Genomic DNA, 15729 nt, shown 5'->3' on the forward strand with positions numbered 1-15729 from the left:
GTTTCCTGACTCGCTCCTCCAAAACACCCCAAAGTGGCTCAATAATATTTAGATCTGGTGACTGTGCAGGCCATGGGAGATGTTCAACTTCACTTTCATGTTCATCAAACCAATCTTTCACCAGTCTTGCTGTGTGTATTGGTGCATTGTCATCCTGATACACGGCACCGCCTTCAGGATACAATGTTTGAACCATTGGATGCACATGGTCCTCAACAATGGTTTGGTAGTCCTTGGCAGTGACGTGCCCATCCCCATCTAACGCAAGTATTGGGCCAAGGGAATGCCATGATATGGCAGCCCAAACCATCACTGATCCACCTCCATGCTTCACTCTGGGCATGCAACAGTCTGGGTGGTACGCTTCTTTGGGGCTTCTCCACACTAACTCTCCTGGATGTGGGGAAAACAGTAAAGGTGGACTCATCAGAGAACAATACATGTTTCACATTGTCCACAGCCCAAGATTTGTGCTCCTTGCACCATTGAAACCGACGTTTGGCATTGGCATGAGTGACCAAAGGTTTGGCTATAGCAGCCCGGCCGTGTATATTGACCCTGTGGAGCTCCTGATGGACAGTTCTGGTGGAAACAGGAGAGTTGAGGTGCACATTTAATTCTGCCGTGATTTGGGCAGCCGTGGTTTTATGTTTTTTGGATACAATCCGGGTTAGCACCCAAACATCCCTTTCAGACAGCTTCCTCTTGCGTCCACAGTTAATCCTGTTGGATGTGGTTCATCCTTCTTGGTGGTATGCTGACATTACCCTGGATACCGTGGCTCTTGATCCATCACAAAGACTTGCTGTCTTGGTCACAGATGCGCCAGCTAGACGTGCACCAACAATTTGTCCTCTTTTGAACTCTGGTATGTCACCCATAATGTTGTGTGCATTTCAATATTTTGAGCAAAACTGTGCTCTTACCCTGCTAATTGAACCTTCATACTCTGCTCTTACTGGTGCAATGTGCAATCAATGAAGACTGGCTACCAGGCTGGTCCAATTTAGCCATAAAACCTCCCACACTAAAATGACAGGTGTTTCAGTTTCATTGTCCAACCCCTGTATCACTAAAACAGAAGATATAGAGAGAAAATTCACCAACTGTTGAATAATCTGAGGTTTATTGTTGATATTTTTGTGTGTTTTAAAGTTTTGTTACCTAACAAAGGGCGAGTGGCAAGCTTACTTTAGCGTTCTACCCATCTCACTGTCCTGCCAGATTCAGCCCCGCCCAGGCTGAGTTGTATGAGGCCGTCCTGGAGGTGCAGCGCTCCTGCTTGTCTTCTGTTCCCCCGGCATCAGTCTTGATCACATCTACAGCACCATGCTGGCTCTGTTGGGACGCCAGCTGAATTGCCTCGGCATCCTGAAGGCTGGCACCAGTGATGCTGATGTGCTAAAGATAAAATACCAGAAAAAAGGACGGGGGGGGGGCTTGTCAAGGAGTGAAATTATGCTCCATGACCCATCTAGCTGGCTACATGTGCTCACAGCTTGCCTTTATAGAATTTACAACAGTTTCAGACATAATTAAGACTAAGAGCTTCACAGATCAATAAACCTCACTTACCAGATGTGGTTAGTTGGAAATCTATTTCTGCTTTAAACTGTCAGGTACCACAAACATCTGCTGGTGAGAATGAATACCATGGCTTATAACAGATGGTGCCAGAATGTTTACATGCACTAAAGCTCTTAATTTTGTTCTGATCCTAGGCTGCAAGGAGGTACTGCCCCCACCATGTTGGCCATTATCTCGGCATGGACGTCCACGACACTCCTGAGTTATCCAGATCACAGCCTCTCCAGCCTGGAATGGTCATCACTATAGAACCAGGTAGACATGAACTAAAAGTACAAATTGCTCAATTACAATCCCTTGCAACAGTGTTCATTATTTGTTTCTTTTGGTAACATTACAACCACAAACTTTAGTTAATTCCCGTGGGATTTATGCAACAGAGCAACACAAAGTGCTTCATAATTGTGAAGTTTTCAAACAAAACAAATCTTAAAGTGCAGCATTTATATTTAGCCATTCTGAGTCAATATTTTCTTGAACCACCTTTTGCAGCAGTTACACCTGCAAGCCTTTAAGGGTGCGTTACCTCTGCTCAAAACCTCAATCTTGTTGCTGCTTCTAGCAGGTTTCCTACTGTCCTGAAAGAAAGCATGGCTACTGCATGATGCTGCTTCCACCATCTTTCACAGTGGGGATTATCCTCCTCTCTGATTAATGTTCTGCTCACCCTGGGCAGTCTGTTTGGGTTGACAGCTGTAAGTCTTGGTGGGCTTGGAGTTGTGCCATACACAGACTGATCAGTGCTCTGTGAAATGTTCAAAATATGGGATATTGTTTTATAGCCTAACCTGATTTAAACTTCTCCCTGACCTGTGTGCTATGTTCCTGGTCTTCTTGATGCTGTTTGTTCACTGATGTTGTCTAAGCAACCTCTGAGGCCTTCGCAAAGCAGCTGGATTTATCCTGAGATTAAAGTACACACAGACTGAATATTTACTAGTTATGACTTTTAAAGGCAATTGTTCGAACTATATGTTATTTAGCAATATCAGTATAAAGGGGGCCAAATGCAAATGTACACCACACTTTTCAGATTGTAATGAAAAGTTGAAAATGCCTTTGATCTTTTACATAAAATTACATATGGTGAAGTTTTTGATGGGTCAAAATGTTTAAGCAGTATGAAAGTGTTTGCAAGACAGTGAACATGTGACACAAGCAAAAATCTTTCCTAATCGTTTTCCTTTGTCGTAGGGTTATACATCTGCGAAGACAACAACCAGGCGCCAGAGCATTTCCGTGGCCTCGGTGTCAGGATCGAGGATGACGTGGTTATCCGAGAAAAGGGGGAACCTCTGGTTTTATCCTGCAGTGCTCCAAAGACTATAGCTGATGTAGAGAAGGCCTGTGGCATGGGATAGGGCGAGGAGAGAAAGAGAAATATATCATGGACGGTTCATGTAATTTTCAATTGTCTCAAGAAGCTCAGGAGCTCGGATTGTGACAGTTTACAGACGCCTTGATGGGATTAACTTTTGTGTATCAAGGTTTCAGAAGTTTAGAAATGGGGTCCTAAAGATGATAAACCGTGCAGACAGGTATATCATCTTAAATACACTGCTCACTTTATCCAAAATGGACAAGACAATTAAGATCCATCACAGCTGTGCCTTCAGTAGTAGTTGAGGTGGCTTAAAGCACTGAAAAGGGGAAGATCAGCTGAGTGTTATTGGAGTGTGTTGTAGCTTTAAAGTTTGAATTGGTCCTCTGTTAAGATGCAGTAAGAAGAACAATCCTATTCATGCACTGAACTTGAAATTATTTTTTTTACTTGCATAGATTCCCCATAAATCATAGTAGTTCAAATAGAAAAACTCTGACTTCTTTTTCATTCTGAATTCATCTATTTTCTCCTCGTCTTTTGTTTCTTTAGACCAACTAACGACAGGAGTTTATGTCTAAAACAAATTATAATTTATGCTCATGCTGAAAGACAAAGTGCTTCACCACCAAATAGGAACACATCAACACACTTTAATACAAGCAGAACACATCTTGACAGATGGACTTTTTAGAACCATCATATCTATTTAGGGATGAAGAAAGAGTGATGCCTCCAACATGGCTGCTTGTGATAAAACTGGATTGCTAAACTTTACTGAATGAGATATGTTATACTGTGAGTTTGAGTGAGTCGGTGTGAACGTGTGTTTGTCTTTTCTGTAAAAAGAAAAAAAATTTGTGTTCTCTTTCAGAATAAAAGTGTGTTTATGAGTTTTATAAAAATTAGAGTTTTATTGCAAGACAAACTAATTCAGCTGGTTTCTCTTCTGTTACCAACACCAGAGACCAAAGGGGAAGCAGACTGATTCATCTCAGGGCTATACCTTCACTTGGATCTAGATCTGGGTGCCTAGAGGGAAGGGCTCTAATGAAAACTGGCCCTTTAGATCGTTTGTACTGCCATCCATTATCAGTTGTTCTTTCTGTTTTTTTGCTGTGGTGCACACAAATGCTCCTGTTGTCCAAAAGCCTGATTTGTTGTTTGAAAATATAATTTACCCACCCATTATTTCATTAATTAACAGTAATTGTTTTTGCTTAATTTCAAAAGCAGCGGACAGGCCCTATTACTGCTAAACCTGTAGTCTCAAGATCCCTTAAACATGTCAACAACTTATTGCGTCTGACAACTTGAAGTAGGCTGTAAGATCTAAACAGCAGCACATCGTGCCCTGATCTAAAGATATTCAAGAACAGCAGCGAAACAAAGTCTTTTACCACTGTCAGTCTGGAGAGCTTTACAAAGCCATTTCTAGGTCTTTGGGACACGGGTGAGCCACAGTGAGAAACAAGGAGAACATGGAACTGTAGTGAACCTTTCCAAGTGTGGCCTGCCTGCAAAAATTACTGCAAGAGGGCAACGATGACCCATCCAGGAGCCTGCAAAATAACCCAGAGTAACATCTAAAGTGTTGCAGGCCTCAGTTAAGGTCAGTGTTTATGATTCAGAAAATAAGAAGCAAAGACTGGGCAAAAATGGTCTCCATGGGAGAGCTCCAAGTTGAAAACCACTGCTGACCAAAACAATCACAAAAGCTTGAGTTATATTTCTCAAAAAACCTCTTTATGATCGCCGAGACTTAAAGGAAAATATTCTGTAGACTGATGAGACTGAGATGGAACGTTATGGAAGGTGTGCATCCTGTTACATCTGGTGTAAAATCAACAGCAATTCAGAAAAAACAAAATCGTACTGACAGTCACATGGTAGTGGTAGGATCCAGATCACTTGCCATAACTGACGGGCGTAAATTCTGCTCTCGCTCTAGCCTAAAATCCTCAAAGAGAATATCCAATTATCAATTTGTGACCTTAAGCTCAAGAGTTACACAGCTGAGAAATGATCCAAAACATGTCAGCAAGTCCACCAAGTGACTAAAAAAACCCTAAAATGAAGGTTTGGGAGTGGTCTAGTCAAAGTCTGGAGTTAACTCTGATTGAGATGCTATGGTATAACCCTGAACAGGCTGTAAATGCTCACAAACCCAACAGTGAGGCTGAAATAAAACAACCCTCCAAAGAAGAAAAAGTAAGTATAGTTTGTTAAGCAACCTCACAGAGAAAAACCATAACAAAGTGCTGGACAGAAAGCCACTAAAATAAGTATTAAAATTAAGTGCTGAAAAAAAACAGGTAAAATAAAACACAATGAAAGTAAACATTCAACAGAAAGTCTGGGCCAACATCCCACCAAAGGGATGTAAAGTACTGATTTTCAATTACAGCAATTGCAGTTGTTGCTGCTGTGGGTGGGTTAGAATACATCAGAATTTCAAAACTGCTTTTTGTATCAACTCCAGTTATCCTTGTCTGAAGACTGGTAACCTAACCAGGGTGCATACTGCCAGATTTCTTTCTTCCATTTTTCTTTCTAGAGAGGTTCTACTAACATGTAACTGGAGCATTACGACACGTGAATATGCTTGGATCTAAACCATTCCTTTGTAGGTCTGGCTGTATGTTTAGGGTAGTTTAGCTCCATTCATCTTCCCATCAAATCTGACCTGTTTATCTGTCCCTTCTGAAGAAAAGCATCCCTACAACATAATGCTGCCACCACTACATTTCAAAATGGGGATGAGGTATTAAGGGTTATGAACATTTAGTTTTCTGGCACAAATACCTGTTTCCATCTAGAACCAAACGTTTAATTTTGGTTCCAAAGGACAACAGCACCTTGTTCCATGTCTCTGCTGGATCCTCCACATGGCTTGTGGCAAACTGCAAACAGAACTTATGGCTCTCATTAAACAATGGCTTTCTTCCATGAAGCCAAGAATCGTGGAGTGCATGACTAATATTTGTTCAGTTGACAGATTGTCCCACCTGAGCTCTAGGTCTCTGCAGGTCCTCCAGAGTTGCCATGGACATCATGGCTGCTTCTTATGTTAATGCTCTTCTTGATGGCAGCTAAGGTGGACAATTGTGTTTTGGTGGGTTTTTAGTTGTGGCATACTTTTTCCATTTTCAGACGATGGTATTGAATGCTTTCTGAGACCTGTCTGCTGTGTTCCTTGTTCTTTATGATGGTGTTTGTTCACTAATGTTCAGTAATAAAACCCCTGAGGCCTTCACAGAACAGCTGTATTTACACTGGGATTAAATTACACACGGGTGGACTCTATTTATGATAGCTGAATTCTGGAGGCAGTTCGTTGGACTTGATTTTATTTGGGGTTTTCAGAGTAAATAGGGTGTAAAAATAGAAACAACATACATTGAGGTTTGTGGTTAAAACTTGACAAAAGTGTAAAAGTTAGTAACTTAAAGATGCAAACGCTTTTCCAAGGCATTGTGGTGACAACTTTTTGAGTGTGTCAACTATTCAATGATGATATAAGTCATCAATATACTTTCTTACTTGTTTACTTTAATCTGTTGTCACCTAAATATAGGACTTTAGTGATTGGCAGCCATGTTTGTTCTGTTAATTGAGCATCCTTAACTGTGCGTCACAGTGTAATAAACTGTAAACTACATCAAAACTAATTAATTAAATAATAATAGTAACAGACTGGTGATTTGCACGGCGTTAGGCTGATACACTGACAGGTAAAAGTGGGGCACCACTGTCCCCTGCAGACTGAACTTCATGGCTGCCGACACGGTGGGACAGGTTTCCGGACACTCCCGAACACTTACGAAGACAACCTCTCCTCTTGTTCCTTTCCTCTGTCCCTCCTCCTCCTCTTCACGCCTAATGTTGCTGTACCTCTAACCCTCCCCCCGTATCAGAGGAGTAGAAACAACAAGCCGCCATTTTGTTTGGCGGACAGACCGTCAGAAACAGGAGATCACCGATAGAAAAAGGAGCGACCCGGGTCGCCGACGGCAGCCGCTCCGGGAACCGCAAGGGGGAAGAGGCACAGTAACCAAATCCTGTCCGGTGGAAGGGAGAGCAGCAGGGAAGGAGGCTAAACGTCAGTGGAGGGAAAGCCGTCTAGGTGTCATGTAGCTATATATTTATACATATATAAATATATTGATGCATGCAAGAGAAAGAAATACTCTGAAAAATTCAAGGAAGGGGGTGTTTTGCGGAGCAGCGACGGGGAGGAGAGGGGGAGGAGGGCTGCACAATACGAGGAAAAAACCTGCGATAAGAAGAGAATACCACCATGAAAAATCATTATGTGTCCGCAGCGGAGGAAGGAACGAGTCCGCATAGACAATTATATAAATAAATTGCTGCCGGGCAGAAGGGAGAGGTGGAAGGAAAGACGGGTTTAAAGAGAAGAGAAGGGGGTTATATTGCCAGGACCAACACGAGGGGGGTGGGGGGGGGGGGCTTTCACCACCACAAAGAGTCAATGAGATGATTTTAGGGGGATTTGTTAAAATTACTGTGCCGATTTGAAGCATTCCGCTTTCGAAATAGCCATATTATTTTCTTTAAATCACATTTCGCCTAAGCGCTGTTACTGCTTTTTGTCCGTGCATTGCAAAATCTTTTTAAAGCATTGAAAAAGTGACACTATTGATAACATTTTTCATCATCCGAGATCTCAGTTGTGTTTGAAACAAGCAGGAACTAGAGGAGGAACCTCTGCAGGGAGCATGAGATAAGTAACCAGTTTGATCATCGCCTACTAAAAATAATAAAAATAAATCTAACTTAATTAGATCAATCCAACTGCTCTGTTGATTGGCAATTAGCGCTGTGATCCGAGAAGTAGATCTACGAGCCAAAACACTGCGTGCAAACTGGCAGCAAAATTCGTATTATAAGGGTCTGTTTTGCAACAGATAACTGGCGAACGGGGTTGCATCAACCAGATTTGCAATCTCAGTCTGTTCTTCAGTGCCTTTTGGACGGTTCAACACTAAGTGCACATATAAGTTAGCATGCACATGCAAAAAAGTCACGTATGTGAACATAGGTCTTCATGTTGTGGACTTTTTTTTCATCTGAGTTGATGGATCTCAGCTCAAACCAGTTATACTACCTTTTACATCACTGTCAAGCTAGTTGAGTTGTGTTGCAGCATTGCCAACACTTGCATTCATACTACTGCTTGTTGCCTTTTTGCCGTGGAAAATTAAAGAAGTCGGTGATAAGACAGCAATAAGACAGGACTAGTAAATCTCTACAGGATATCGAAACTGTTCCATGAAACAACAATCTGAAGTTTTCCTCTTTGGAAACTGGTGATTTTTGTGCCAAAACGCATCATCTCCCCCAGCAGACTTTAAGATCTGGGACAAAAACAGAGGATTTTGATCAGTATACTATGGAAGACCGAGTTGATTGGACCTCGGAAGACGGATCTTGGGACAGTTTTTATGTCATAAGGTTGTCAGTCGCCCGACGACTCCACCTTCCCACCGCCTCTTGTTGAAATCTCCGAAGAAACAAAATCCCCGACAGGGAAGGGGGGACTGATATCTACCAGAGAGGTACTACAAACTCAGGAGGACTGAGAAAGTGCTTAACATCGCCGTCCTCTCCCCCTACCGTCCCCCAAGCGGTGGGGGAACGATCTGAAACATTTCTTAAAGGGAGTAAGAAGGCGGAAATAAAGGGAATACATCGGCCCTGCGTGGATATACAGCTCCTTTTTTTATTTCGTCAAAAATATGGCCGATAATGTCCTGGAGTCTGGCCCGCCTTCAGCCAAGAGGCCCAAGCTGGCTTCTCCAGCTCTGTCTGTGTCCACCAGTGATGGAAATGGTAAATATATTTGATGCATTACTCCAACATGAACTAGTTTAGAGATTGGTGCTTTAAAACTTACTTGATCAGAGTGTCAAGTTGCTATAGAGTTGCACAGTAACTTTTGCTTGTTAAATGACGCTTCTGAACGTGAATATAGTCATTACTTGGAGAGAAAAGTGCCAGTCTGAGCGCTATGATCGCTTAAGTTTGATTTTATTTGTAGTAACGCAGCAGGAGCTACTTTCCAGCACTTCTGTTTTGATGCGTTAGCCTCAACAGGCTAACTAGCCGCAACTAAAAAGATCCTCCTCCAAACAATGGACGAGTCGAGACACCCACTTCGCTTAAACTTGCTTTGCTACTTTAAAAGTTATCAAAGTAAACACATACGGGTGAATATACAGTAAAACCGAGTTTTCGGAGATATTAACTTGTCATAACGGGAAATAAAAATTTGGAAATTAGCTTTTAGAGCTAGTAACTGAAACCGAGTTAGCTAGCTAACTAGCTTAAAAGACACCCCCACCGGAGCAACTCAGCTGAACTCCGTGTGGAGAAATTGCTCATTAGTTTAACATTCATTTCATTATTTTAACAATTTAAACTAGAAAACAAACATTTAATAGCTATAAACAGATTTCTTGTTTCGAATTTGTTGCATTACCGACGCAAATGCTAATGTTTTCAAGGCAAGTATTGTCAAGCTAGCTATTGTTCAACACTTCATTAAGTTGGGCGAAGAGGTGTTGACCAGCTGACGTTGTAGCGGTGTTTCTGTAAACACTTTGATTCGGTTGAACAGAAAATCCTTATTAGATGTATTACTTCAAGTATTTTTCTTTAAAATCTCCCTGACTTTATTCACGGTCTTTTAATGCTTTGAAATAAACCAAATACGCTATAGCGAAGCTAACTATTCGCCCTCCATTGTCTGCAGGGTAGCACTGCTGCACTTTTTGTAGTTTACATAAAATAACAAGGAATCGTAGCCAACAATAGTAACTGAACGTATTTCACCTTGACGGCTAACTGCCACAGCAAGTAAATTTATAGCAAACGATAAACGAAGCTGTGTAGCATCGTTCCTCTTTGTTGCACTCATTATTTTTTGGTTCTGAACATTTTCAGTCTCAAAATTTCAAACCTGATATTTCCTCACTTCTCTGCATCATCTATGTGCTTTCGGTCATATAAAGATCAGGCAGAGATGTGGCTAGTGTTCTGTCTAAAAGCAACCGTCTTTGTCAAGTTTGTCATTTAAATATGTCCCAGTACACTTATTTATTTTTCTATTTAATTTTTGTTAATATCTTCCTGCTGCAATCAGTTTTGCCTGTATTTCCATGCTCTTAAGCCCTAAACCTGCTTGATAATTTCACAGAACTACCTTGATGCTGTGGTGTTTACGTTTTGTGGCTTCTCACCATGTCCCCACTGTTTGCTCTCAACGTATGAAAACCCACCAAACCACAAGCTAATACCCAGGAGAACATTCTGGGCCGGGTTGGGCTCAAACTACTGCATACAATTCCACTGCCTTGCAAAAGTATTCATGCCCCTTAAACTCCACCTTTTCTCATTCAACAGGGACAAACTGCAATGTATTTATTGGGTTTTTATGTCGTATATACATGATTAGGGCCTGAGCAACCTGTCAGAGAACATTAGTGAAGAACTTTAGGTTTTGGAGAAGTGTAAAGCAGGGTTAGTTTATATACTATAAGCTTTCAGCATCTCACCATGTCTACCTCACAGACCGGAGAAGGACAGTATTATTATCATGGGTGGTCAAGAGCCCCATAGTAACTCTGTAGGAGCTGCAGACATCCCTAGCTCATGTGGGAGAATCTGTTGACAGGGTGGCTATAGGCCATGCATTCTACAAATCTGTCCATTTTGAATGAGTGGCTAGAGGAAAGTTACTGTTTAAAAGAAAACCATAAAAACTTCTAGTTGCAGTTTGCCTTAAGCTATGTAGGGATGAGACCAAAAAATGTTGATCCACAAGCAAAATACTATTCATTGTGGAAAGCCAACAGTGCTCATTATGCTGGTAATAAAACATGGTAGCGGTATCATGGTGTGGGGGCCCTGTTTCTTTAGCAGGAGCAGAGAGGCTGATTAGAGTTAATAGGAAGACGAATGGAACTAAATACAATGCAAGGAAAGAAAAATGTTAGAGGCTGCAAAAGAGTCAAGAATGGTATGGAAGTTGAGCTTTCAGCAGGACAGTGAGCCTAAACATACAGCCAGGGATACTATGGAATTGTTAAAGTGTATGAATGTCGATCAAGAATTTGTGGCAGAACTTGAACATTAATGTTCAGATATTCTTCATCCAGTATGATGTAATACGAGGTATTTTGCAAAGAATAATGGCAAATTCTTCTGTCACCTGGTGTGCAAAGCTGGTAGGCTTGCAGCTGTTAATTCAGCCAAATGTGGTTCTACAAAGTATTGTCTCAGGAGCGTTGAATACAAATGGATGACATACCTTTTAGCTTTTTACAAAATGAAAGAAAAAAACGAGAACCATGAATAATTTTCCTTTCACTTTACAGTTATGGACTATGTTGGTCTGTCACATAAAATGGAACGCAATTTGTGATTGTAACATGACAACATGGGAAAGTACAAGGAGTATGAATACTTTTGCAAGGGCACTGTAGGCTTTTAAGTCATGTGATGTTGCATAAACCTTGAATGTTTTCAAAATAGCTTCAGTAAATTGAATGGAGCACTATGTTTATGTCTGGCCTTTTTTATTTAGACTTTGGTTCATTCTTTGACCTGGAGCATGACCTGCCAGATGAGCTCATCAGTTCCTCAGACCCAGGGCTGACGAATGGAGGAGATCCTAGCCAGTTCCATACCAGTTTCGGAGGAGGTGTTCAGGATGCGGCAACGAAACACAAACAACTTTCTGAACTGTTGCGCGCTGGAGCGCCACAGCAGCCAGGGGGCCCTGCTTCCAACAGTGCACCCTCCGGGGCTTCCATGACAATGATGGGGGCAGTCGGTGGACCTCAAGGCATGCACCATCAGGGCCAACAGCAGCAGCAACCTGGGCTAATGCAGCAGGTTGGAATAGCGCAAAATAGGGCAACAGCAATGATGGGTGCCCAAAAGGGCACTACTGGACAACATCAGCACCAAGGGCTTATGGGGGGACAGGTTGTAAATGGCTCGCCCAGAATGGTTTACCCTGGCAACACAGGAATGGGTAGCAATAGTAACATTTTGGCAGAGACCTTGCAGCAGCAGCAGGGTGGTCCGACCCTGGGAGCTGGGGCTCAAGCGGGAATGAGACCACATCAGCCTGGTGCCCTGAAACAAGTAGGTACATTTGCAGTAGCAAGACCAAACACTAGTTAGATGACAACTATTTTTACTTATTTTGTTGGATGTATTTGAGTTTATCCCCTTGAATATATACAGCAGATGTTCTCTTACAGTTACAAATATAAAAAGCAAGTAGAACTTTTTTTTTATCTGTTAAAGCATCTAAATGATTTATTCTCAAGGATAGTGCATGAAAGGTTGCAGTTAAAATGGACAGTGATGTTTGTTTCTTAACAACATGAAATCAATAGGTAAAAGCTGTAGTTTGTGTTACAGTGCTGCTGAGGATGGGTTTTTTACAGCAGGTGCAGGGAAGAGTGTGGTCATGTCTTGGACTCACAGCTGTTGCACAGTTTGCTCTGTGGTATCAATGGTTAACCTCCCTGCTAGTCGACGCACCACATCAGTTGTGATTTTCTTCCAAACGTGTATGGAGGCATCTCTGTTAACCTTGGTTTAGTGGCTCGATGGAGCCGTTTTCCTGCGGCTGCCGTGTAGTTGGAAATGATATATCCTGGAATATTGTTGAGTTCTCTGCATTCTTCGTTGATGTATTAGTTTTAGAAAAGGTCAGTGAGAAGTCGTTGTTTGTTGTCTTTCCCTCACATTAGATTTGTCCTTCATTTTTCTCCATCCTTCTCCAGATGAATTTATTGGCCAACTCGGGGTCCTATGGTGGTCCATACAGCCATTCTGCTGGCCAGGGGCTGCCTGGAGAGGGGCTGGGCACACAACTTCAGAATAAAACAGGCCTACCCAACAGTATGGCTGCCCAGTTCAACATAGACAAGAAGACACCTCCTGGTCAAGGCATTCCGGGGATGGTAGGATTTGTTTTAGTTATGTTCTGTACAGGTGGCTGTCACAGATATCTCTTTCTCCTTTAAGGCTGGATAAGGTTTTGTGCCCAATATTTTGCCCCTTTGTGGTTCACACTATTCAGTCTGAACGGTTCGTAACCTGCATGCACAGGAGGAGAATGTAGTTGTCACACAGCAGCACGCTGTTCACAAAATTAAAATGGATACCAGTGTATCATTTTTAAGAATAAAAAAAAAAAAACAGAATCAGGCTGCTCAAACTGTTATGAAAAAGTTGAATATGGGTCACATTTGGGCAAAAAAAAAAAATCAGATTTGGGCAGCATTTCCTTGCTGCGTGAACGTAGCCTAGTTATAAGAGGAGGGTTGCTACAAAGCAAGCCAGACCAAAAACAACAAAGTAGTCTTTGTGTTGGTGACTGATTAATATCTGCAAATTTCGCTTTGTTCAGCTCTGACTGGTGATTGGCAGGTCAGATGTTGTGAAATCAACATGATTTTACTAAATGCATCAAAACTTTGGTTTTAGTGACGTAAAACCATCTCTTTTTCAGTTGTCCCATTTGTTCCCTCATTCCATATTTATATGTGTGCAAAATGGTTGGTTTATATTGAACCATTGCTTATCAGTCTCATCAGTCTTTATAGTTATTACAGAGTTAATAATCCAACTTGCGAGTGAGAGATGATACACACAGTTGTGCCTTGAAAAACAAGACCAAAGGAGGTTTTAGTAAGAATTTTAGAAAGGCTAGTAATCCTCCTTTTTTTTTTTTTTTTTTCACAATAAAAAATATATATTTCATAAATCAGAAACTGTGTTTCAGTAAACTGCACTATAGTGTAATCCAGGTATGAGCAGAACATATATTTTGGGTTTTATGCTTGGTTAATTTCATCGTGGTCCTAATGGCAATAGAGATACTCTTTGTGTTATGTTTTCACAAATAGAATAAAGGTTTCATAAATCTTAAAGTGATTTTTAAACAATGTCCTGTCTTTGTAGATTTATCCAGTTCAGGTTTGATAGGGTTGAAAGTATTTTAGATCCTGAACTACAGCTGGTCTAATGCAGCCCACACTTAAAAATCTGTAAAACAGCCTTTAGTTCAGCACCAATAAGAATCTGAGAAGCAGGTTCTACCTTTGGTCTCATTAGTAGCTTGGAAAGTCTGCCGTGGTTTATTTTTTCTGCCCAGTTCCTAAAATGCTTCTACATTAACAATTTGAAAGTGATGGGGGCTTCTATGGTTTTGTAAAAGAACGTTGTCGGCCAGCAGTTTTCAATATTCAACACTGTTGACCCAAGAAGTCTTTCCCTTCTTACTTCCAAACAAGAGTCCCAAAAATGGGTACATGTCATCAAGCTTAAAACACATTCATATCCAGGGCCAATAATATTAGTTTACACTTAATTTTCCACAAACACGTGTTTCCAGTAACCGGATGGTCCTTCACAAGACAGACTTCTCTTTAATAAAAAAATGAAGTTGGAATTCATTTTCTTGTAGATCCTGTTACATCCTTAAGTAGTTACAGGAGTTTTTATGTACAAAGTTTAACAGGTTTTTCTTTTCGGTTGTGTTCAGGCTTGTAGTTTATGATAGTTTTATTCCTATCCATGGTTGAAATCGGGAAATTAGTAAAACAAAAAAAAAAAAACAACCTAAAAGGAAGAAAATGGGCACGCAGAAGGCAGTCGAGAACGTAGCTAGTTGCCAAAAAGTAGTATTGAGTTGGAATGCCGTGGCATTTGGCTCCATTTGGTTCAAACAAAGTGGAAAAAAACCCACAACTGAATCTGTTGCTCACTGCTAAACATGTAGGGGGATTATTTGGAGAGAGATGTTATTTATTTAACATGATCTGCATACATCAACAGACATTATATACAGACTAACAGCACAAAATGTATAAACCGCTGGCGAAAGTGTTTTCTTTGCTGATTAACGTTTTACTCACAAACCACAACTACAGTTTCCCTCAGTGTTCTGTTTACATCCTGTTTAAGCTATCTGTAGTAGCTGTAGCATAAATTGTGTGTCCTCTCTCTTAGGTTTGGTTTGCTTAAAAAAATCTAAGATTCCTGTTGTTTCGTAATCCTAAAGCAAACCATGTTTTCAGCAGAGACTGATGCAGATACTCTTCACTTTTGATTTGATTACCTTGTCAGAAGGGCTGTATGTGCTGCTTCTCTTAGGCAAATCCCCAGAATGTATAACAAACCAGACACATGGCCTCCTTTTTGGGGTGTGCAAGAAAGAGAGGGCAAGGGGCTTCAGGCTGACATTTCCCAGCAGCACACACAGTCAAAACTAGCCAATCTCTGTATAGGTTGTTTGCCTTGCTTTATTGATGCGGATGGCGGTCAGAGGGCCTGGTGGTGCTGATTGTATGGCAGCCTCACTTCTGTCAGTCTGCCTCATGGCAGTTGTTGCTACAAAGTAGCTTACCACTGCCAGTGTGTTAATGTGTGGATGACTGATTGTAGCGTAAAGTGCCCTCGGACATGATAAAGTGCAGACAAGTGCAGGCCTTCTACTCACGTACCTGAAATATTGAGGTTTTGGCTTTGGGTTTACATTGTTATGTGAAAATGTGGGATGGAAAATTATTGTTGAATTTTGTGATGGCAAGAAACACTTGTGCTTCATGTTGCCATCTCCAGCGTTAGGGGTCCTATTGAGTGGTCAGATATGTTAAAAGCGCAGCACTTTAGACATAATGACTTGTTTTAGTTCCTTTGTGATTTAAATTTTGCACATGCTGACATTGTGATGTAATGTATAAAAAGATGCACTACTGTGATCACTTGCGGGT

The 15729-nt window shown here is 41.3% G+C and overlaps 1 protein-coding gene and 1 pseudogene across 3 annotated transcripts in view; both read left to right on the forward strand.

Moving 5' to 3' along the window:
- Positions 1-3813, forward strand: part of LOC124864274 — a 17777-nt pseudogene extending 13964 nt beyond the window's left edge.
- Positions 3814-7393: 3580 nt separating this feature from the next.
- Positions 7394-15729, forward strand: part of LOC124864197 (histone acetyltransferase p300-like) — a 33187-nt gene continuing 24851 nt past the window's right edge. For 2 of the 3 annotated variants that reach the window (XM_047358866.1, XM_047358867.1), the window contains exons 1-3: positions 7394-8761; positions 11517-12082; positions 12733-12912. In XM_047358866.1, coding sequence (XP_047214822.1) covers positions 8668-8761; positions 11517-12082; positions 12733-12912 — 840 coding nt within the window. In that variant the 5' untranslated portion in view covers positions 7394-8667. The remainder of the gene's footprint in view (positions 8762-11516; positions 12083-12732; positions 12913-15729) is intronic. The other variant, XM_047358868.1, reaches the window with a different exon arrangement.

Source organism: Girardinichthys multiradiatus, chromosome Y, assembly GCF_021462225.1.
Source record: "Girardinichthys multiradiatus isolate DD_20200921_A chromosome Y, DD_fGirMul_XY1, whole genome shotgun sequence".
Classification (NCBI taxonomy): domain Eukaryota; kingdom Metazoa; phylum Chordata; class Actinopteri; order Cyprinodontiformes; family Goodeidae; genus Girardinichthys; species Girardinichthys multiradiatus.